The 24,661-nt window shown below is 36.4% G+C and overlaps 1 protein-coding gene across 1 annotated transcript; it reads right to left on the minus strand.

The window, feature by feature from the left end:
- Positions 1-1,640: 1,640 nt before the first annotated feature.
- LOC123685372 lies at positions 1,641-5,129 on the minus strand. The gene has a single exon (XM_045625026.1). The coding sequence runs from the start codon at positions 5,127-5,129 to the stop codon at positions 1,641-1,643; it is 3,489 nt and encodes a 1,162-aa protein (XP_045480982.1).
- Positions 5,130-24,661: the final 19,532 nt, after the last annotated feature.

The following is a 24,661-nucleotide window of genomic DNA, read 5'->3' on the forward strand; positions in this document are numbered from 1 at the left end:
ACGATTCCTCAGAATATCCCATTCAACTGAAACAACTCGAAACAATCAGCTTCCTGGAATGGGCCGAGCCGACGATGATTTACCGGACTGTAAACTCCGGGTATCAGAAAAAACTGCTTGATTATTTATAGAACCTATAGGTGACCTCCAGGTGTTGTAAACAACCAAGGAATATCATTAGCTTTCCGTCGACAATAATGAATAATATGTAAATTTCGATACATACCAGTTTCACAGGGAAGGCATGATTTTCTGATCATGCGCAATTTTCTTCTATTTCTCTACACTGTGTGCGTAAAGTATGGAACACAGTGACGGCTCGTCAGGGTCGGCCGGGCCGACCCAAAAATTATCGGAAAATAGAAAATAATTCTAGATATTCAATTCATTCAAACTCGATCGGAGTTATCGATTTCGATATCCAAATTCCCTTGGTAATGAATATTTCCACTCAGAACAGGAAAATATAACTTATACCGGCCAATATTTTCTTTCGGACCCACCTAATATTCGATTTCCAAAGCATTCAGCGTTGTTATTCCCTTTCATAAATTGTAACAAACCACAATCGTAAATGGTTACTTTTCGTAACATCACCACAAACAAGTTATTCCAGAATTGTACGTAACACCGTAACATTAGGTCTGAAATGTAACACAAATGTTACAACTATACAATTAACAATTGCAACTCCTGGAATGTCACTGAAAGCATCTCATCACGTTAGGTCGGCCAAGAGCCGATGGCGGAACCAGCGCTACCGAGAGCGCTACGTAAAGGAAAAGATACTACGACATACGCCCAGAATACGACCACTCAGTAGAACGGCACAACAACTCGATGTAAGGTCGCTTCCCAATACACAGGGTCGGCTGGCCGGTTATCCTATTGCAGAGCGTCAAGCAGCAACTTTTCACAGTTTATTTCAAATATTTGATAATGAAATGAATGGTTAATTATGAGACATTATGTCTTAATCAGAAAAAAACTTATTTATGCCGTTCGATAGTAGCTATTGATTTTCAGATCATGAAAATTTAATTAATATATTCAAATGAATGGTTAATTATGGGATATTACGTCTTGATCAGAAAAGAACTTATTTATGCCGTTCGTCAGTAGAAAGAAGTTTTTCAGCGCTCAAAAGAATAAAATCTTTCAGTAGGAACACGATGTCTCAAGACCGTTTAAATAACCTGGCACTGATATCAATCGAAAGAGGTTTAGTTAAAGAACAAGCCAGAGGAAACATTTTTTTCGAGAAAATAATTGATGACTTCGCGACAAACAAAGATCGTCGAATTGATTTGATCAATAAAAATGAATAAAGGGTACGCAAGCTCATACATTTTTGACCAGAATACATGCGGTCATTTCCACAATATTTTTTGTGGTCTTTATAAGATTTTTTTTATATTTTATATAAGTTTATATAAATAAATATATATAAACAAATAGATTTCCACGTCACCCAAGAGGTACTATTTGACGACGCATTGGTTTTCTGTTTTTTAATATATATATATATATATTTTTTTTTTTTTTTTTTTTTTTTTTTTTTTTTTTTTTTTTTTTTTTTTTAATATCACCATAAAGGGTAGGTAAACCCTGAACAGCCGGACAGTTTGTGCCAAGGCTGCTCAGAGGGATGTAAGGAACTTCCTCACCAGTCTAGTATTGGCGAGGATTACTTCTTTTTGAGCTGTGCTCACGAGCTCTTTTTCTAAACCTAGTCTTAGGGTGTTGTCAACTAGGTGTTTCTCCACTAGCCCATTGGTGGACATGACTAGTGGCAGTATGGTTGTTGATTTGAGGCCATAGATTGTCTTCATCTCAAATGCCAGGTCCTGATACTTCGTTAGTTTTTCCGTGAAAGCTTTAGCTATGTTGTCATCGGCCGGGATAGCAACGTCCAGGATTTCCATCGTTCTCTCTATTTTATTGTGGAGCAGGATGTCGGGTCGGTTGTGTTTGATTGTCTGGTCCGTTGTGATAAAATTATCCCAGTATAATTTGTAGTGCTCGTTTTCTAATATGTTACTGGGTCGGTATTCAAACGGTCTTACTGTTTTTTTTATTAGTCCGCACTTTTTGGCTATCGCCTGATGGTAAACTCTGGCCATCGCGTCATGTCGCTGCGTATAGTCAGTTGGAGCCAGGATGGAGCAAGATGAGGTGACGTGCTGAATGGATTCAGTCACCTGGGAGCACTTTCGACATTTATCCGTGGGTATGTTGCGTCTAGTAATGTTCTTAATGTATGATCTTGTTGGGACCACTTGGTCCTGAATGGCGATCAATCTTCCTTCAGTTTCAGGAAATAGGTATCCGGATTTAAGGTAAGTAAGTGAGTATTCTTTATTGACGTGATCGTTTTTTAGGGTCCCGGGATACCTTCCATGTAGCGCTTTGCTGTGCCACTCCTGAGTCAATTTTTCGATGGTAAGTTGTTGTGGTTCGATTTGTCCTGCCAGGTTCAGCGGACTCAAGCGGTCATCTTCTCGACATATGGTTCGGTGAAACGGTAAGTTTTTATTCAGAAAATATTCTCTTGTGTCGCGAACTGTTCTGTCATGTATCATTTCCAGGTTCTGCAGCCCTCTCCCCCCTTCATGCCTTGGAACATATAACCTATTGACGGATGCATGCGGATGGTGAATGCCGTGTTTGGTGAGTAGTGCCCTAACTTTCTGATCAATATCTTTTAGTTCCGTGTTGAACCATTTGATGACTCCAAACGAGTAGCTTATACAGGGTACTGCCCATATATTTATAGCTTCGAACATGGACTTCGAATTAAGCTTGCTCTGAAGTATCTTTTTCAGTCTGCTTAAGAACTTTTCTTTGAAGATAGTTTTCATCTCGGTTGTTTTGATGTCTAGTGCCTGTTGTACACCGAGGTATTTATAGGATTCACGGGTTCCCAGTTGTGGTATTGTGAGGTCCTCCATCACGGCCAGGCCTGCTCCCTCTTGCACACGGCCTCTCTTTACATGGACAACGGCACATTTGTCAATTCCCAGTTCCAGTCCTATGTCTTGTGAGAAGGATGCCACTATTTTTAATTGTTTCTTCAACTGGTCTTCGTTGGCAGCATAGAGTTTGAGGTCATCTATGTACAGCTGGTGACTGATCTTGGTACTCGGAGTCTTTTGGATGACGTATCCGTAGATTTGATCCTTTAGCAGTTTACTTAAGGGATTTAGGGCGAGACAAAACCAGAGGGTGCTGAGGGTGTCTCCCTGAAAGATGCCTCTCTTGATTCTTATGAGGGAGGTTTTGTAGTTCACTTTCCCCGTATTCACCACCAATTGTGTGCGCCATGTCTCCATAAGGTGCTTTAAAAGATCAATGACCGGCTTCGATATTCCGTAAAATTGGAGTGTCTTTATTAACCATGTGTGCGGTACGGAATCAAAGGCCTTGCGATAATCTAACCACGCAACCGAAATATTTCTTTGCCTTTTCTTGACTTTCTTGGTTATTATTAGGTCGGAGATTAGGAGTTCTTTGCATCCTCTGGTACTTCCACGGCATCCATTTTGTTCTGGTGCTAGTATTTTGTTCTTGTTAACATGCTTCCAGATATGGTGGGTTAGTACTCCCGTTAGAATTTTGTACACAGTCGGGAGACAGGTTATCGGCCGGTATTGTTTGGGGTCTGAGGTGTTTTCTCCCTTTGGAATCATGTGCGTGACTCCCAGTGTGAAAAAATCAGGTATTTTGGTGGGGTTACTGAGCGCTTCTTGGAGAAGTTTTGCCAGGTGGTTGTGTATTGCCGTGAAGTGTTTCCACCAGTAGTTCTGTATTTGGTCTACACCTGGGGAAGACCAGTTGTTTGCCTTTTTCAGTGTCGCTTTTATGTCCTCTTCAGTGATTTTTATGTTATCCATACTGTATTTGCCAGATTCCGCTTCCACATCCCCAATCCAGTGTGCTCGGTTGTTGTGCGTTCTTTCTTCCTCCCATATTTCCTTCCAGAAAGAGTGAATGGATTCCTCCGTAGGCGCGTTTTCATTTTTGGGACTGCTCTGCTCTAGGCGGCGGAAGAATTGCTGTTTATTTTTGTAATAGAGATGGTTGTTCTGGTATCTTTTCACCCTGTCGTTGTATCTTTGCATCCTACTACCTAAAGCTTTAATTTTTTGTTTCAGCTTGTCAGATATTTCTGCTATGCTCTCCCTGTAGCGGTTGTTCCGGGCCTTGATTTTAAATTCAGAAGCTATTCGGCGTGTCAGCTTTGCGACCCTGCTGGATGGTGTTTCTGCGTTCAGGTAAGTATGAAGTATGCCAATGTTTTTCCTTATTGCAGTGATCTTTTTTTCTAGGCGGTGTTTCCAGGGTGGTAGTGTGTCCCTCTTTTTAGGTGGAGTATCTTTTATTTTCATGCCTAGCTCTGAGCATACAGTGATTGCTCCTGCATACACGTAGTCTACCACATTTCTTAACTCCCAGGTGGCCGGTAAGTTATTCTGTATGATTTCATTGACTTCTTTTACTTTCTGTTGCATGATCTTTGAGCCTTTTAACCTTGGTATTCTTGGTCTGCTTTCAGGTAACACGCCGGCGTATAGTAAATAGTTTTTCAGTAGTTCCTGCTCTATTTTGCCAGATCTGGGTGTTTCGGGTGTTGGGGTGGCAATTTCTTCCTCAATTTCATCGTCGCATCCCACTGTAGCTCCACGCGGATAGCAGCTGAGTTTTATGTGGTTTAGTTCGGTGTTTGTGAACTTTTCGTTAGTCAAGAGCCATTTGACTCTGTTGGCCAACAGGTTGGCGTATGATTGCTTGCGTGGGTTTAAGTCATTCCAGATGTCTGCTAAAGATTTTCTGTAGTTGGCGTTTGTGTTGAGTTCCAGATCCTTTGCGATGTAATGAACACGTAAAAGTAGGATGTTTTCCTCTTCATTCCATCGTGCTCGTCCATCTCGTCTTGGAACTTCAGCGGGAGGGTTTCTGATCCCGTCCAAGCTTAAGCTCCTTCTTTCCCTTCTGGGAGCATTCGAGATTTGGCTTACGGTACCATCTCGGGGGGCTGTGCCGCTCGCCCCACAGCTTACCCCATCAGGCTCTTCCTCTGGACGGCTCCGAAGAGGGCCAGCCCGCTGCCCTCTACCGCCCTGGTTCATGCTTCTCGTAGTAATGGGAGCAACAAATACATCAGCTCCCAGGCTGCCAACCTTAGGAGCTGGGCGACTCGGGTACGCGGGGCCGTCAGTCCCCGAAAGCTTACGCTTCCCTGCGTATTATATATATATATATATATATATATATATATGTGTGTGGTCGACCCACATCTCGAGGGCACGAGCCGTCACTGATGGAACAAATTCATTTTTAGCTAAACAAACCATTTTAAGAAATAATCCTGAAACTGCTTTCGATTAGTTTTCTGAGAAAAAAAATTGGATGTATATTCATTCAGTCTGTGATATATTTCCCTTATTCGATGATTTTTTCGTAGAGCTTCAGTTGCAAATCAATTTTTATAATTTGAAAAGAATCAATTTGTCTTTTAATTGTCTCGAATAATATTCCGCAGAAACCACATTCATTGGATATCTACAGAAACAGGGCCGTCGCTAGCCAAACTGCCGCCCTAGGCAGATACCCATTTGGCCGCCCTAACAGATTTCAGATTTTCCTGCTGAGTTTCGACTTCATAAAACGCTCGAACATTTCTTTTTATGTCTTCAATATGATTAAATAAAACGAGCGGATGAACTATTATTTTTAATTCGAATAGATGTTGCAGACATTCTCGATGCGAACATGTTCGAGTTGAGTGAAAATGATCGTTCGCGGAATTCGCTGAAAAAATATATCTAATTCTTCCAAGAATCCAGATTTCTCGAAAAAAGTAGGTAATGCCGCCTTCTAAATGCATGAATTTTTCGTTTTTTTTTCTTTAAAGTTGTCGAGTAAAACAAAATCAAATGATGCGGGATAAACTATTATTTTAAATTCGAATGCGTCCACGCCAAACACTAGTTAATTCGATGCAAAAATTTTATAATATAATGTAATGTGATACGAAATCAAAAACTTCTTATATTTCTTAAGAGGATAAGTTGGAAATGGTGAAAGGAAATCGTTTCTAGTATATTTTGCATTTCATTCTGAGTAATCAACATTTAAATTGGAGAATTGAAAAGAAAAATAATCCAGTGGCAATAAAATTCGGCATCGTTTAGCAAAGCCAACGTCGTTAAACATGATGAATGCATGTGGTTTTTTAGCTTCAATAACTCCTAAACAGCACTATGAGGGGATTACATGACATCTGGATACTTATAAGTATAATGCATAATGCGGCACCTTTGATGTTAATTAAATTTGTCGGTATTCCTTCCTGTTTTTGCTGACCGAATTGATTCTCATTCAGTACTCTGAATCTCTACACATGTGATTCTTGTTGATCATGCTTGAAACCGCCCTCGAATTTTGGCGCCCTAGGCGACCGCCTACCCTGCCTACCCCCTAGCGACGGCCCTGTACAGAAACCGACTGTGTTTTCCTCTAAAAAACCTAGAATACTAACTTCCTGTAATTAAATTCATTCGTTGATCGGTTAACATTAGTGATTCCCGGAAAATCAGAGATGTCACAATGCTCCCTGGGTATCAATCATTATACACTATGTCCGTAAAGTATAGAACACATTCATTTTTAGCTAGACAGACCATTTTAAGAAATAATCCTGAAACACGTCGGTTTTTTATTTTAATTTACCGTATTTTAAAATAATCTAATATACAGGGTGAATTACTTCCGAGTAATGACCGTCATTTTTTTTAAATGGAACACCTCCATTTGTCTCAATTTTCCGGTTACTCTAGCTGAACTGATTCCAAAAATGTATCACATGTTCATTCCAATTGGTACAGGGTGGACGAAAATACAATAGTTTTGTGTGTGCTCATAAAGTAACGCGTAACATTCTTTATTAATTAAATTAACAATTGGATTGAATGTAACACCCTGTAGTTTGTTACATTTTTAGATTAATAAAGATGATCTGTTTCCAAACATGTTTGGTACTTGTGGTCTAGCAGAAAGAATATAAAAGAAATTATTTCTTATCAATTTAAAAAACATAGTTGTCTAGTTTTTTGTGAAATGTCATTATTTGTTTAGTAATTTATTGGTGTTCAATGACAGTTTAGTACTACAAAATTTTTGGTATTTGTGAATGTTTTAATTATTGCTTAGATTTGATTCATTATTTCTGTCCAGCCTGTACCAACTGGAATCAACATGTGATACATTTTTGGAATCAGCTCAGCTGGAGTAACCGGAAAATTGAGACAAAACGTCATTAAAAAAAAACATGGTGACGTCATTAGTCGAAAGTAATTCACCCTGTATATTACATTATTATTTTAAATTACGGTAAATTAAAATCAAAAACCTACGTGTTTCGGGATTATTTCTTAAAATTGTCTGTTTAGCTAAAAATGAATTTGTTTCATACTTAGTGATTGATACCCAGGGAACATTGTGAAATTTCTGATTCTCCGGGAATCACTGATGTTAATCGATCAACAAATGAATTTCATAACAGGAATTATTCTAGGTTTTGTAGAGAAAAACCCGAGGAAAACCCCATTCGATTTCTGTAGACATCTAATGAATCTGGTTTCTCCGAAATATTATCCGAGACAATTTGAAAAAAAAATTGATTTTTTTTAGATTATATCAGATAATATTGATTTGCTCAAAGAAAAATTCATCAAATATGAGAAATATATAAAAGTGTGAATGAATATACATCCAATTTTTTTCTCAGAAAAATCTTCGAAAGCAGAGTTTCCCAAACTCCATGTTGCTTATTTGGGATAGAAGCAACATTTTGAAGTTTCCATTTCGTTAATATTTTTCGAATATTCTGAAAATTTTCATCTGTATCACTAGCAGTTTTCGAGAAATATACATGGTTAAAACTATTTAGAGGGCCACTACAGGGATATCGAAAACCGTTAGAAAGACAGGGTGGCTTGAATTACAAGAAAGTTGCGTTATCTTTATCACCACATAAGAAAAACCAATATTGATTCAATTGTTCAGCAACTGCTATAACATAATAAGTAATAGCTGAAGAAATTCTTTGATTAAATCTGTCCATAAGAAAAAAACAAAAATTGACTATCACGTCTGTGAATCAATGAAAAATAGAAAAAATCTGAGGACACCAAATATTCTCGGACATTTTTTTCGAAATTCTTAAAATCGTTCAACTGTTTAATCCTATCAGGTAGTTTATTGTACAATTTAATACACATGTAAGATGGGTGGTTTTCAGATAGAGATAATCTATGTTTAGGATAATGTAAGTTCTGCGATCTTAAAGGGTAATTAATTTTAATTGTGTGAACTGAAAAAATATCTTTGTTCTTGAAAAAAAAAGCAAACATTCTAATACATAAATACCAAAAATTGTTAAAAGTTTATTTCTCTTAAATAATCCCCTACATGATTGAATTGAAGTCATTTTAAAAATATACCTCCTCACTCTTTTTTATAACACAAACAATTCATTGACCTCTGAGCTTGATCCCCAAAATATAATGCCATATCTCAAAAGGAATTCAAAATTTGCAAAATAAACAGTTTTTAAATTATTTAGACTCAAATACTTTGATAACGATTCCAAATCCTATACGACATAGCTTCCCTGACAGGTAATCTATGTGATATGACCATTTAAGGAAACCATCCAAATATACCCCTAAAAATTCAATCGACTCTTCAATCTTGATATTACAACCATTTAAATCCAAAACATTTTCCCTCATTTTATGCGATCTGCTTGTGCTAAATAGCACAGCTGATGTTTTACTTCCATTCATAAATAATTTGTTTATTGTTAACCACGATTTTAATTTATTATATATTGAGAGTGTTTTTGCCTTGATATCATCAAAATCATTTTCACCAATCATCAAATTTGTGTCATCAACAAATGAAGTTAACAATTTTAGGATTTCTTCAATAACATCATATATAGCTATTATAAAAATTATGAACAGGATGGGTCCTATAACACTGCTTTGAGGTACCCCATAATTTGATTCAATTATATCTGATTTTACATCTTTGCCAGTTTTAACAATAGACACTCTCTGCGAACGCTCGGAAAGATATGAAGCTATCCAGTCTTTTGGACTACCTCTATAACGTGTGTTCTATAAAATTTCCTTTTATGATTCTAGAAAGTGAAATTTTTTCACGATTCTACATAATTCGTTACTCAAATAAACATCACAAAGAGCTATTATAGAATATCTTTCCTACAAAATTTTTATCGGCGGAAAATTAATTTTTGATCATATGAACCTCATGAGATTTATTTCTAACGGGTGTTTTTTTTTGAGGTATATAACTTTAAGTTGGCATTACTGTTCAAGATAGCGACCGATTACACAGCTGTCAAGTGATTTATTCTCAGTTTGGTTTGGCAATTCATCATGAATACACTCACACCTGAACAACGCTTGCAAATAGTGTAATTTTATTTCGAAAATAATGGTTCTGTGCGGAATACGTATCGCGCACTACGTCCATTTTATTTTGTTTAGCGATGAAGCGCACTTCTGGTTGAATGGCTACGTCAACAAACAAAACTGCCGCATTTGGAGTGAAGCTAATCCTCAAGTGTATGTCGAAACACCGTTACATCCAGAAAAACTTACTGTTTGGTGCGCTTTATGGACTGGTGGAATCATTGGTCCGTACTTCTTCAAAAACGATGATGGCCAGAACCTTACAGTCAATGGTGATCGGTATAGACTCTATACCGATCACCGTGTTATTGCCGATATACGGCCACAAATGTTGGAAAAAGTCATCGAAAATTGGACGTCCAGATTGGACTACATCCGAGCCAGCCGTGGCGGTCATATGCCAGAAATCATATTTAAAATATAATGCCACAAGATTGTCTTGGGGATTAATAAAATTCATGTCAATCGAATAATCCATCGTGGATTTATTGCAATTTAAAGTTCTATAGCTCTAAAAAAACACCCTTTACTTACTGGAAATTCCTAGCTTAGATGATATGAGATACAATTTTGGAAATTTCGAAATGAGTAAGAATGAGGTCAAACATCGTAACAAGATAATTAAGATAAGATATTTCATTAAATGAAAATCATCGTATAAAATATGATCATTCCTTTTTCAAATAGAATGAATAAGGAGAAATCAAAAAACATAAAATGATAGGAGGGAATTCAATTCGAAGGAATCGCTTTGAAGTAATGAAACTTTTCAAAATAAATTGCGGCGTTTTTAAATAACACAACTATCGTAAATGTAGTAATATACTATCGTGAAGGTGAATGTATGAAATAAAAAGTCTACTCAATGGGTTATATCTCCGTAAGACGATAAAACTCCTAATCACTTCTCAAATAGTTAATACATCTAAGTCTTATCAACTGAATTGCAGAACTGGTTGGTTGTATAGACATTTTTATTGGATTGGAGAATTAAGCGAACGAGACATCAGATTCTACTAGCCCACTCCCACCTCCATTCACTTCCTAGATCTCTTTCAGGTAATTGATGATAGGTAACTCCTTATTCACAGGAAAACCACTTCTGATACAGGTTTTCATACTAAATTATTCAAATTCTAGTCTTACGAATGGCAATCGTTCTTCGACTGGAAAGTCCAGGAACATGATGCAACTTTTCAGTAGCAATAAAGTATAAGTTTAGCGAAATCTTAGTATAATACAATAAATGTTTGTTATACCACTAGACTAAATGAGTGATATCGACTTTTATCGAATCTTCGTTTACTTCGTTTTTCACCCCATGGAAATCGATCTCATAATAAAAAATTACAAAAGCATAGACCTGAAGTTAGTAGCTTTTGAACACTCTCATTCATGCGCTTATTGCGCTCTTGAAAACCACATAACTGCATATGAGTATATCAGATTGTACAATTGGCGTATGAATGAAAGAGCGCTCAAGAGCTCATGACTGCGCTTTTTTGCTTTTGATATTTCTATGATTCTGATGCAGGGCTGACGTTAGCGGTGAAACAGTGATGCGACAGTTTCAGGCGCCTCTAAGTTAGAGGAGGCATTTCGGCCCAATTTGTTGGTATTTTTAGTGGTCTTCTCGATACCGAAAACAAACAAAAAATTGACAGTAGCGTTTTCAAAATATTTCATAAAATGATATTTTTTTCAATGGAACACCCTATATTTTTTCATGCATTCCGATTCGTAATAACATTCTCAACAACAAAGCTCATATCACCTTTCTTCCTAAAGTGGAAAATGAGCGACTTATTTTGAAATATTTATTTCTTTCAATAGTACAAAAAATTTATTTGTTTTGGTGAATAAACCCCATGATTGTCCAAATGACCATTTTTTGAATTTATACGAATAACAATATTTGTTAATGCAAAATAAGACAGTAAAAAAAAAAGTGCGCTAGGATGTGAACTCGTGAAACCCGTGATCATCATGTAGCACCACTCAATCGACACCACTAAACTATTTGATATTGATAGACAAAACGATAATTTCCATCTTGAAGCCATTCCGCTAGCCGCATTCATTTTGTGAATCAATAGTCTCAATAGAAGGAAATATGTGTTCAACAAGAAGGCGGTGTTTTTGACCATTTACTCGATATTTTATAGCGCTTTATCAAATCCGTTTGTTATAAATGTTTTCTATTGATACAACTGTCATATTTTCTCCTTTACGAAAAAAAGTCAAATGAGCTTTGTTGTTGAGAATGTTATTATGAATCGAAATGCATGAAAAAATATAGGGTGTTCCATTGAAAAAAATTTCATTTTATGAAATATTATGACAACGCGTCTGTTAGGAAAATCCTATCATTACATTTGAAATTTCGGAGTTAAATGAACAAAACAATGAACTTCTGACTTAGCACCCCCTATCGAAAGCAGCAAAAACAAATTTATTATGAGTATATTTTGTCCTCAATCAACAAGGTATTATCTTTCAGATGAGATCTAATTTGCTCAAAAATGTTGAGCCAAACTGAAGTTACAGGCGTTTCAATCAGTCAGATTTCTCCCTTTCACCTACCCTTATTTGATGTCGTAGAATCGAAAGTGACAATTCAAAAAGATAGAGAATTCTCCAAGGATTACAGTGATGATATTTTTTCTTCAACTTCATATGAAACATTTTGGAGTAAAATTCATTTTTCTACTCGACGGTAGCTATTACGCCCCTAGCGGTAGAGGTATGAACTTCAAAACAATTTACAGTGTGTTTTCTTGTTCACTTTAGTGGTAACATTTTTTACCGCAAGTCTCTACGATGAGTGGATCCTGAGATATAACCGCTTACCTCGCTTATTTGCCCACCCTGTACAATTGTGATATTTTTCATAGTAAGAAGAAAGTTCCGTATTATCGTTGGAGCAGAAGCTGTTTTTTTTTTTTGGTGGGGTGGTTTTGATTATGAGTTAGGTCAGCAGGGACGCCGAAAAATTTTTTGCTTCAGGGGTCAAAATTACTCGCGCTGGCCCTATTCTGATGACGCATTACACACGAAATTTTGCATAAAATGTAATTTGATATTTTTTATTTATCTATTCGCGAAATATTATTTTTGTTGGAATCCGCATGTTGTCACTGAAATATTAGTTTCTTTTTTCGATATTCTGCCTCGGATTTCTCTAGTTCTCTTGACGCCATTGCCATGGGATTTTGCACGAATCTTAAAATCCTCATTTCACATCTAAAAGCAACACTTCATTATGATCTTAAACATTAACGAACGTAACCGTGGCTTTCTATATCTCAAAACCTACCCTGAAATGTTCATGTTTCTATGACAGCAAAAATTCGAATTTTAGGACAGATTCATCATCAACGAATCGAACCATTTTAGACCATTTCCGGCTCAAAATTCGAAAATAACAGAAATTCTGACGAAATGATTAGAGGATTTTCTGGATATTCGCCACATAGAAACATATCTAATCATCAAAAATATAGATTGAAGAAGAGTGTTGTGTAGAAATACCAAACAAGACACATTTATCAACTAATCACACTTGAAGATAAGAGGGAGTAAACATGGGATGGAAACGATTATCTTGAGAAGAGGGCATTGGCCGATAATATAGCGTTCTATTGGGTTAAATTTGCGGCCAATGAGACGGCCGTCGCGACGCAAGACGTCGGATGTCTACGACGCCGATAGGAGGAGCGGACCCCCAAATATTATCCTGAGAATGGTCCCTCTTTAGAGAAGGATGTAGAACAGAGTCGAAATTAATTATTATTATTTTTATATCATATAATTTTTTTTTTATCGGAAGCAAGAAAAATCGATGGGATGGCATTATAAGAAAAATAAGAAAAGCATTTACGTGAAATCAGGAGCGCACTGAAGATAGTTCAAAACGTATTGAAGTCATTTTTCGTTTACAAAATTTCGCATATGAATGTTTGCTCCAATATACTTTCAGTCTTCGTAACACAGTGAAGTGAAGGGAAAATTTCGTGTTCTTGTATTCTCTTGAATCTTGGCATTCTATGAAAGATACTCTGTTATTCAGAGAATGGACTAGTTTTCATTTTCTTGTTAAGGATTAGTTCTAAAAATTTAAGTAAAATGAAACAAAAATGTGGAAGAATCATTGAAATATCTCTAGAAATGAAAAAGTTATGGGACTTTGAAGTTGCGCTTGGAAGAATAATTTCATAGTCTAGTGTGTGACGTCACGCCACTTACACGAGGCGACTGGTATTCGCAGAGTGCTTACGAATTAATTGGTGTACAATCACTTGTATTGTTCGTGTCGTGTTTTGTTCGTTACACGATGGCTGAAATAAAAAAAAATCCTACAAATATTGTATTGTGCCTATGTGTGCAGGCACTACAATTAAAAACCCCAATAAATTGTTTTTTCATGTACCAAATGACATGTTTTCACATTTTTTCATGTACCAAATGACATGAATCAAAGGAAGAAGTGGTGCAAATCAAAAAGGCGTGACTTAATTGGACCTAAAACTACTTCATATGTGTGTGAAGATCATTTTGATGTAAGTACCTACCAGTACTAGCTACCTACCAGTACTAGCTGTCTATTCCTGATAATAAAAATACTAAGGTGTAAGTTGGTTTGAAATAAGTTATTGAGTAAAAATAACTTTGTCCTTTCACGAAGCCTTCTTCCATTGTGGTGACATAAAAACAAAACTCGAGTTAAAACTACACTGTACAACTACAAACGGCGCGAGAGCCTTGGCACGGCTAAGTATTTAAACGTAATTTATGGTGTAGAGATTACAGGCAAGTGGCGTGACGTCACAGACGAGTCGGAGACCAAAGACGTTCTGCGCTAAAATACGTAAATTTAAATAATCTATTTCTCAGTCATTTATTGATGGATTTTCAAAATGTTTTCACTGATTTATCAGTTTTGCTCTATATTTTAATTCTATCGTGTCAAATATAGTATTATCAACATCACTAAACTTGTTCATTGTTTGTCTCCTTGTAAAAGCTTGAGAATAAAATTTAACCATTAACTTACACAAAACAGATATTCGCACCCTGAAAATTTGAAATCGCTAGCACATTCCGTTTCAGTGTTAATTTACACGACGGACGGACAGAATTTATTTTGACCTCGAATTTTCCATCGGTAAGTCGAATCCAACCATTTAATATCACTCCTGATTAAAACACATAAATTGCAAACATTTGTTTAATCCACTTATCAATTTACAAGATTAATATTCCATCAGATACAAGATAAAAAACAAGAAATAGATCATGGTTTTGTCAGAGCCTTTAGTTTGTTAGACCTTCAATTAAAAAGGCCAATGAAGGGGATGCGCAATTGGTACAGCAAATAAAAAAAAACTTTTGTGTTGTAACAAGGAAAAGGTTTAAAGGAAATACAATTTCATATATCACCGTCTTATCTCGAATTAAACGTTCAACGAGATTTTAATTGAATAAATGATAGCCATCCTTCGTAGTGGTTTCATTATTATTCAGCCAGACCACTTGGTACCATCAGGACAGGATCGGACTTGGACATATATGATGGAACAAACGTTTAGGATTGAAAATTAATATTTTTTCATGCATATTATAGATGATCCCATTGAAAAAGAAGAATTATGTTATGTATAAAAATTTCAGTTTTAATGCTTGTGTAATGGATAATAATCCATTACACAGGGATTAAAACTAAAATTTATTTATTTTATAATTTATATACCTATTGTTATTTTAGAATAATTTGAAATACCGAAAATGGTTTCAACAAAATCTGGTTATCCATGACTTGTAATGACTTGTAAGACAACCTGTAGGTACCTACTGTAACCGATTGGAATTACCTGACATCCATAACAAAAAAAATGGAATGTGTATATTTATCTGAAAGTTATCTAGTGTTACTTTATAGTATGTGTAGGAACACCTGAATAATATTTTCTCGAACACTAATCTTCTTTTTTCTTTTTTGGTGTAAATTGAATTGAAAATCCGGCTCGAAGGACCAAAAACTTTTGTTTGAATTTGATATCACTAGTTCTGATTTTTGTAGTTCCTTTGTATACTTTCGTGGTCTGTATAGGGTTGCCAGATGTCCGGTTTTCGACCGGACAGTCCGGTTTTTTTCATGTTTGTCCGTTCGAAAAAATCTGGGTAAACCGGACAGAAAATTGTCCGGTTTTTAAATTTCGCGCAATATCTGGCGCGACCGCGCAATATCTAGCGCAACCGCGTGACAACCAACAGTATTGTTTGTAGTTACGTAGATAGATATTGCGCATGTCAATGTTATGGGAAATCTATGGACTGACGAAAGAAATCGTCTCGACGTAAACACTGTAAAATATGAATTGTGTGTTTATGTCAATATAAATGCTAGTTGCTCGGAATTTAAGGATGCCATGTCAAGCAATAAATCTTTATTGAAAGCAGTCTCGTCAAATGCTAAGTATATAAAGAAGTAGACTGTAAGCTTTTCGTAATTTTTTGTTAAATTTTGTAATTTGAAATATGAACTAATAAAAAATAAAAATTTGTCCGGTTTTTTCCTCATATACATCTGGCAACCCTAGGTCTGTATAATAGTTTTTTGTTTATTTCGATGGAATTAGTATAAATAATAGATTAATTGTTTGATAGACATGAATCACTCTCCCAATAGCTTATCACAAGAATGGAATTAGAATGAAAAAAAAAAGGAAAAAATAACATATGCATCAACCATACGACGTTGCCGAATTGGAATCCAAATCCCTATATCCAGATGAATTCTTGACAAATCATTCAAGACAAATTCCGAGGAGGAGAATTCTCCCTGCAACATGTTATCAAAATAAATTGAGTTTAGCTTTATGAAACCTAAACTGATTGATTAGGGAAAAGTTTTTGAGCCATCGTTCCTTGAACAGATTATTTCGTCACGATTTCTGTAAGTTTCGAATTTTCAGTCAAAATTGGACACAAAAGAAAAGGTTCGGCACACTGATGACGAATTCATCCTCAAATTCAATTCTTTCCGCTGTCCTTGTCCATTAGGGATTCATCGAGCCAAGTAGCTTGACATTTAATCAACTACTTGACTTGAAAATCAAGCTCGTGAAAAATTTCATGCTTGAGATTGACTTGACTTGATTTTAGATATTTATTGCTTGACTTGATATCAAGCTACTTGATATTACTTGAGCTTGATATGCACGCGTCGGACGGCATATATTTCTGCAATCTCGTGTGCGCTTAGACTAAATAAGCGCCGAGAGACTGAAGCATTCGCCAGTGTGAATTCATTAGTAGTTTTCTCACATTTCTATGAAATCTATTCTATAATAGATTTTTTATCAACGTCAGCATTTTCAGCTCCTGTTGAAAGACAATTTTTCAGAGCTGCTCTTACAGTTTCGAAAACCAGCAATAGGAGGTTAGGCGACAAATCTGTAAGACGCCTCAAGTGTTTTAGTTCCTGGATGGAAAATTATGGAATCAAATAAAGCCTGGAGATTTCTCAATATTAAGAAACTTTATTTTGTTATGTTTTATAGTTAATTAATTCATGTTTCTATTTCGAAAAAGTTGATATTTTCAGTTTCGGTAAGTATTTTTTTAAGTTTCCTTCTCATTTGATCACTTTTTATTGATGTGATACCACACAATGAAACTGCTAAAAATCAAGTAGCTTGATATGATTCAAGTAGTTGATAAATAAATACTTGACTTGACTTGAGATTGAAAAACTACTACTTGACTTGAGCTTGACTTGAAATTAAGTCAAGTCAAGTCAGAATATGTTGGTTAATAAACACAATTCGATCAGGCGTTCTGTAAATATTGTAGTTTCAATCTTTCTCTCTGTTTTAATGACCAAACTGCAAATCAAGCGTAAATATTGTCAAATATCGAAAGGAATTAGCTCATTTGAACAACAACACATGGTGCAATGAACCATGCAAGATTTCAATGATGCTCTACCAGATTGTATAAGGATGCAATAAGCAGACCAACTTTCTGGCCCCTTGATGGTTTCGATGATTTAGAATCTGAGAAATCAGAGAAAGGTCATCACTGAATGTCACTGAACCAAAAGTGTACATAAATTCAATAAAAAAGTTCATTAAATTGATTAATTCAGTCATCATTTTTCAACCGATGAACAGAAACATTAATAGAATGAAGAGTCGTTTATCATATTGATGATTTTTTTTTCATTGTATCAAGAAACAACTTCCATTGAACCAATGAAATATTCATTATTACAATATTCGGTTATCCGAAGCAGGTATTGTACGAGATGTAGGTATATATCTAATGTAAAAAGTTCTTCCATCGAATAAATAATATTTTATCGAACAGCAAACACTCAACTTAAGTTTCATACGTGATATTAATGAACTTAGATTCATAATATCAATGAATAGTTCTATACATTAAGGAAACAAATTCCATTATATTGTTGAAAAGGAATTGTATCAGTATCAATGAAATCAATTTGTTGACGATCAATACAATGAACAAATATTTTTTTCAGCGTGAATAAGTATCGGGTGTTGTTTTGTTGTCATTTCTGTTCAAGATGGCGACCGATTTAACAGCTGTCAAGTGATTTATTCTCACTTTGGTTTGGCAATTCATCATGGATAGACTCACTCCTGAACAACGCTTGCAAATAGTGCAATTTCATTTCGAAAATAATGGTTCTGTGTGGAATACATATCGCGCACTACGTCCATTTTATTTTGTTCAGCGATGAAGCGCACTTCTGGTTGAATGGCTACGTCAACAAACAAAACTGCCGCATTTGGAGTGAAGCTTATCCTCAAATGTATGTCGAAACACCGTTACATCCAGAAAAACTGACTGTTTGGTGCGCTTTATGGGCTGGTGGAATCATTAGTCCGTACTTCTTCAAAAACGATGATGGCCAGAACGTTACAGTTAATGGTGATCGGTATAGATCCATGATTACTAACTTTTTCATTCCTGAATTGAACAACCATGATGTCCAGGAGCAGTGGTCCAAACAAGACGGCGCAACATGTCACAAAGCTCGTGCCACAATCGATTTATTGAAATACACGTTTGGTGACCACCTAATTTCACGTTTTGGACCTATGAATTGGCCTCCAAGATCTTGTGATTGAACACCGCTAGACTACTTTCTGTGGGGCTATGTAAAGTCATTGGTCTATGCAGGTAAGCCACAAACCCTTGACTATTTGGAAGACAACATTCGCCGTGTTATTGCCGATATACGGCCACAAATGTTGGAAAAAGTCATCGAAAATTTGACGTCCAGATTGGACTACATCCGAGCCAGCCGTGACTGTCATATGCCAGAAATCATATTTAAAATGTAATGCCACAAGATTATCTCGCGGATAAATAAAATTCATGTCAATCGAAAGATCCATCGTTGTTTTATTGCAATTTGAAGTTCTATAGCTCTTAAAAAAACGCCCTTTATAATGAAACATATTATATCAATATAGCAATTCCAACCTTCGTGCAAAATGTCATATTGAGAGTAATGGGGAGGCGACGCCAGCTTTTGAGGGAATTTCTGGTCTTTTCCTAGCTTTGGGATGAAAATTATGGTGGCCCCTCTCAGCGTAATCTACATTTTTCCTTGAGGTCGGTATGTGACGAGTCGTTCAGGGATGTTGTCGGTGGTCTTCTTTGATTTGAGGCGCTGTTCTGGAGGACGTTTTTCAGCCTGCTCTCGGGAATTTCGGACATCTTCTGGGTGTGGACCACTGCAATTGACTCACTTCGTTGGTAAAGTTTTTCATTTACTATATACTATTTATTTATGACATGTAGAGATACAAGCATAAAAATGCACCATCAATATTACATGATAAGTCACAAAAGCAAATATTCACAAATAGGTATATAACATAGGACGTATTGTATTCAAACTTTGAACTTTTTTATTATTATTATTATTAAATATAGATTAAAGTTTAGGCAATGCCTATAAACTCACAGAAAGATATTATAATTTTTTTTAAAGAAGAGAACAAGGTGAAAGTGCTTGAAGAGCGAAATATGATACAGATCATATGGGGAGAAAAAAAAAATTACACAAAAAGGTTCCTTTCACTTGAATGCCAACTGTCATAATTGTTTTTGAACGAGTTCACCGATACTGACTCAACCACAGCAGGAGGTAACGCGTTCCAAACACCGAATATCCGGTTCGTCAAAAAGTTTTGCCTTTGCACCGTCTTAAAATTTTCTTTTCGTAGCTTGAAAGCATGGCCTCTTTTGATAACATTTCAGGATAAAAATTTCCTCAAGTCGTAAATTGTTTCCTTGAGTAACAAATTTTTCACCTTCCCTTTAAATTGAGTGAATGGAAGCGTTTTAAAGACTTGGGGGAGTCTGTTATAAAGTTTAACCGCAGTGTAGTTTGGACCTTGTTGAGTCTTCTTTATTCTGGAGTGAGGTATCACCAGTGAGCTTTTCCTCGAGTGTTGTGGTCATGGTAATTCGAGCCCGTTGGATACTGCTTCAGATGTTGGTGCACATAGTTCACTGAGGCAAGTATATAGGCAGAGGTTATGTGGAGCAAGCCCTCCCTAATAAATACCTCCCGACAGCTTTCTGTACTTTTCATACTGAAAAGTACTCTAATGGCCTTTTTTTGTTGTAGCAGGAATCTTGAAGCATAGTTTCCACCTTCTTGCACCCTTCTGTTGATTGCCTACCTCCACACTTAACCCATCTTCAATCAACAGCCTTGAGATCCCCTTTGAGTGTCGCAATCAGCCCACACAAGCGCATCAGCTTGTTGATTTTCTTCCCATGTTAGTTGTTAGGGCGATCATTATGAAGACATCTATTTCTGCCTCTTAAGCATTCGCGACACAAGGTTAATCTCGAATCCCAAATTTTTCAGTTCCTCACAAACTCCATCGAGCATTATTGGTAGAATTCTTCTAGAAGATATGTGTAGAAGTTGTCCTTCCTTGCTTCAAGCTGTCTGGCTACTTTGCTTTAGGAATCCACAGATTTGACCTGAATACAAATTATTTGATCCGCCATGGTTTGGAAGTGAACACTATTTCCAAGCTTTGAAGTCATCTAGGATGATCGGAGGAAATCTCTTTTTCTTGACGGCTTTGGGTTCGCTGGTGTTAGGAACCTATTGGCTGTCCTTGGCTAGTGCGGATTGAACAGCAGGGAGTTGGACGTCCATGTCATCGTTGCATCCCATGCAACCAGTAGTTCCATGCCGATATGCTCGGCATAGGAGAGTTCCAGACATCAACATTTGCTTGGTTCTTGACACTTCTAATTTCCGAGTCTTCACTGTCGTCGATGGTCATTTGCACTGTATACCTGTATGCGCCATTTACATACCGCTGTGTCCCTTTTCCTTCTTGGATTCTATATTCCCTAATTTTAAGGCAATTAGGGTTAAAAATTACTCGACCCTCTGGTATGTTTTTTCTAGCCTTGTAATTCGGACTACAAGAGCGTTGTTGACCGCAATCAACCGCTTGTATGCGCTGGATTTCAATTGTTGGACTTAGCTGACATTTCGTTCCGATAGTATTATTATTGTTATTTGAACTGGGGTCGTGTATTGGTTCAGTAAGCCTTCCGGGAACTGCGACCATGTAGATCTTTTGTTCTTTACCCTACTCATTCATAGAAACCCAAGGAGGTCGTCAATGACGTTTATAAAACTGACAATCTCCTTAGGGGCCTTGGCCGTTACCTCTCTGGTATCCAGGACCGTCTTACCCATGTGAATGGTTCTTAGAATAGCCAGCTTCGGACACTTGCATACCATGTGTTCGGCTGTTTCTGCTTCTGATCCACAGAGCCTGCAAATCCCGTCTGCTGACTTTCCCATAGGGTACAAATTATGTTTGTACCGACAGTGCCCGTTAGCAGTCCCACCATCACCCGAAGCTCGGTTCGTGACAGCTTCAAGAGCTTTTCGGCGTAGGTAGTTGAAATCTTCACGAATTTCCTTACCTGAACAAGTCTAGGAGTATTAGTCTAGTGGATTATCCTATTGTTCAACTCCCATAGCTGAACCTCGGCTTTATATTGGTCTTTTCCTAGCCCACAGAAAGGCTCAGGTCCAGAAGGTGTTAACCTTGATGCACTTTTTGCAAGTTTATCAGCTTTTTCATTTCCTTCAACCCCACAGTGCCCTAGTACCCATAGTAGAGTCACCTTATTGCCTCTGGTCAGTTGCTTTATGGTGTTACGGCACTCCCAAGTCAGCAGAGACCCCTGGCAACACGATTCCAGGGACCTCAGCGTGGTTTGGCTGTCCGTGGTGATGTAGATATGCGCCCCCTTGAGGTTTATTTTGAGACACTCCTGTGCGCATACATAAACCGATGGTAAATTCTTATGGAACCAATGATCTTACGATGTAGACTCAACAGAGAAATTCAGAAAAGATGTATATAGATTTTTTTCGGTGATTGTAGTGAGAACTACAAAATTTAATTTGTTTTATAAAGAATAGTAGATATTGTTTTTCGGGAACTCTTTTACTTGAAACGCTGCTGACTGCTATGTCTTTTGTTGACCTGCGTCGCTGACTCGAATAGCTGACTGACCTGTTGGTACCTCGCGAAATCTACGCTAGATGAATCCATATTATGACAATTGCAAGTGGGACGTATCCTTTGACCCGTGTTGAACAATGCACCTCCCCAAAGTGCACATATCCGTGTCGATTTAGAGTCGATTTCGTATAGATTGGTTTTGAATTCATCCTGAATTCACGTCAGTGCTTCAAATTTTTTAAACTCTAATGGCGCGGTCAGCATGAAATTTTGCAACTTGAAATTTTTATTTTATATTCAGCAATATAACGTAATCTTTTCTCGATATTCTGATTGAATTTTCTGTGGTTCCGATGATAAGATCAACAAGAAATTATACATCAAGCTTGAAATTTCGTAAAATTTCAACCCGTTCGGATATGTTGTTTCGAAAATATCGGATGGTTTTTTCCAATATTCTCCTTAAATTTTCCATGCTTTAATGGTGTGATCTGCTTGAAAATTTTCCAAAAATATGAACTATTATTTTATCACGACACCTAAAATTTTCAACTCATTAGTGAGGCGAATTTTATCGTTTGAGTCCAATCCACACTCAAAAGTCGAAAATTACATGAGCAATCTGTTCAAAAAATTTGAATGAAATTTATCTTCGAGATTCAAAGCTAGAATAGTTTGTTCGTAAAGCCGATTGATTTTAATCTGAACGAGTTAATCATAAAGGCTTCTATAATTTATAAGAATTCTCCTGTTCTCAATGTTCATAGATCTAAAAAAATCTAGTGATTTCACCACCATAATATGGTGGTGAAATATATCGGTTGAAATTTAACCCTTGAATCTTGATTATAGTAATTTATGATTTTGTAAATATGCATTTTGAATTGAATTAATCTCTATGATAAAATCTACCCATTCTCACAAATAAAATATATAATTATTATGTTATTAAATTTCCATTTCAATGAGTAGAATATAATATAAAACTTTGATGGATAAGTCTGAAACCAAAAATCTAGGAATGATACTCGGAATGATAATATTTTTATCAAAATGCCAAATTCAATTTATCACAATGTTTGAGGTTTCAAATTTTTCAAATTATGTGGTTAGCAAATAATAAAATTAAATGCCGTTTCTTCTGGACAAGAACAGAAACGGGACTGCTTTCGGAGTTGGTATTCAATGTTAAAGGTAATAAGTTGTTTGCTCCGTTCAATTTAGCTGATAAGATCTATAATTGAGTCTACTTATCTCAAGAGCAAGGACTCGTTTTCAGTGTTGAGCTATCAGTGGACTTGAGGAAAATTTCATCGGGACCTACGATTATCTTAATAGCCACCGTAAAGTGTTAGGTTTATCGTATAATTTTTAGGAGAATTGGGCAGAAGCTAGAGCTTCTCACTTGAGAACGAAAAAATGATAAAAAAATTTTCAGTTGCTTGCCAGAAAACGTGAGAAATAGAATATTTGTAGTTCAATTTATTCCGCGATTTTAAACAATTGAATAAATGCTAGACAAAAGCTATATTTTTTGTTAATTTAGAAATACTATTTCAGAAAAGAATATTTCAAGTAATATTACTTTTTGATATCAGGCGAAGAGAATTTATTTTGAAAAACTGTCGCCTTTGAAGCTGTTCACACTACGCTTTTACTAAAAATGGAACGATACACGCACCAACAATGTATTGAAATTGTTAAAATTCACTAAAAAAATGGTCAAAAAATGCAGTAACAATTAGCGAAACCAAAGATCTTTTGACTCGTCGGGAAGCACCTTACCGGCCGGCAATAGTGAAACTAGTGGAAAAATTCTAGTTGTGGAGTGATGTGAAGAATTGGAACCGTGTGCGTCGCTCAAGAACAACTTAGTGTTTACAAAAACCCAGGTTTGTCGATTCCTCGTCAATCTTGGAAGTTAGGCATTGCACAAACGACATTATACAGTATTTTACATGAGGTTTTTAGGGCTTTTAAAGTTCGGTTCGCAAAAACTGAAGCTGGCCGATCACCAGCAAACTATAAGAAATTCAAGGAGAATATCTAATTGAAAAACTTTTAAGCGCTCGTCGTTCATGCTCTAATTGCATCTTCGAAGACCACATATACAGAGTGAGTCGGGAGGAACGCACCAAACTCCAGGTGTGTATTATAAGCGTTAAAATAATTTTAAAAACACATATTATGTTCTCATACGATTCTCATTTGTTTTCAAAAAAATGCGTAATTTAAAACAAACAAAATTTCATACATGAACATGGATTAATTATAGCACTGTTTTGGCAAATGTTAACCTCTAAACACATTCTACTCTTGTAGTTTTTTTAAGTGATTCATGTATTTGCTTGACAAACACTGTCAAATTTTTAATGCGTCGAATTAAGGCCTCAAGAGTGTCGAGTTTCACTTTGTACATCTCACCTTCATACCAGCCCCACAAACAATAGTCCAGTGGTGTGAGTTCTGGTGATCCTTAAGGCCAACTAATAGGCGACCAAACAATAGTCCTGGAAACTTTTCGTCCAAATAATGAGTGGACAATTAAATAACTATCGCCAATAGCACACCAAAAGTTTACCAAAAACTTCTGCTGAAAATTAG

This window comes from Harmonia axyridis, chromosome 7, assembly GCF_914767665.1.
Source record: "Harmonia axyridis chromosome 7, icHarAxyr1.1, whole genome shotgun sequence".
In the NCBI taxonomy this organism is placed as follows: domain Eukaryota; kingdom Metazoa; phylum Arthropoda; class Insecta; order Coleoptera; family Coccinellidae; genus Harmonia; species Harmonia axyridis.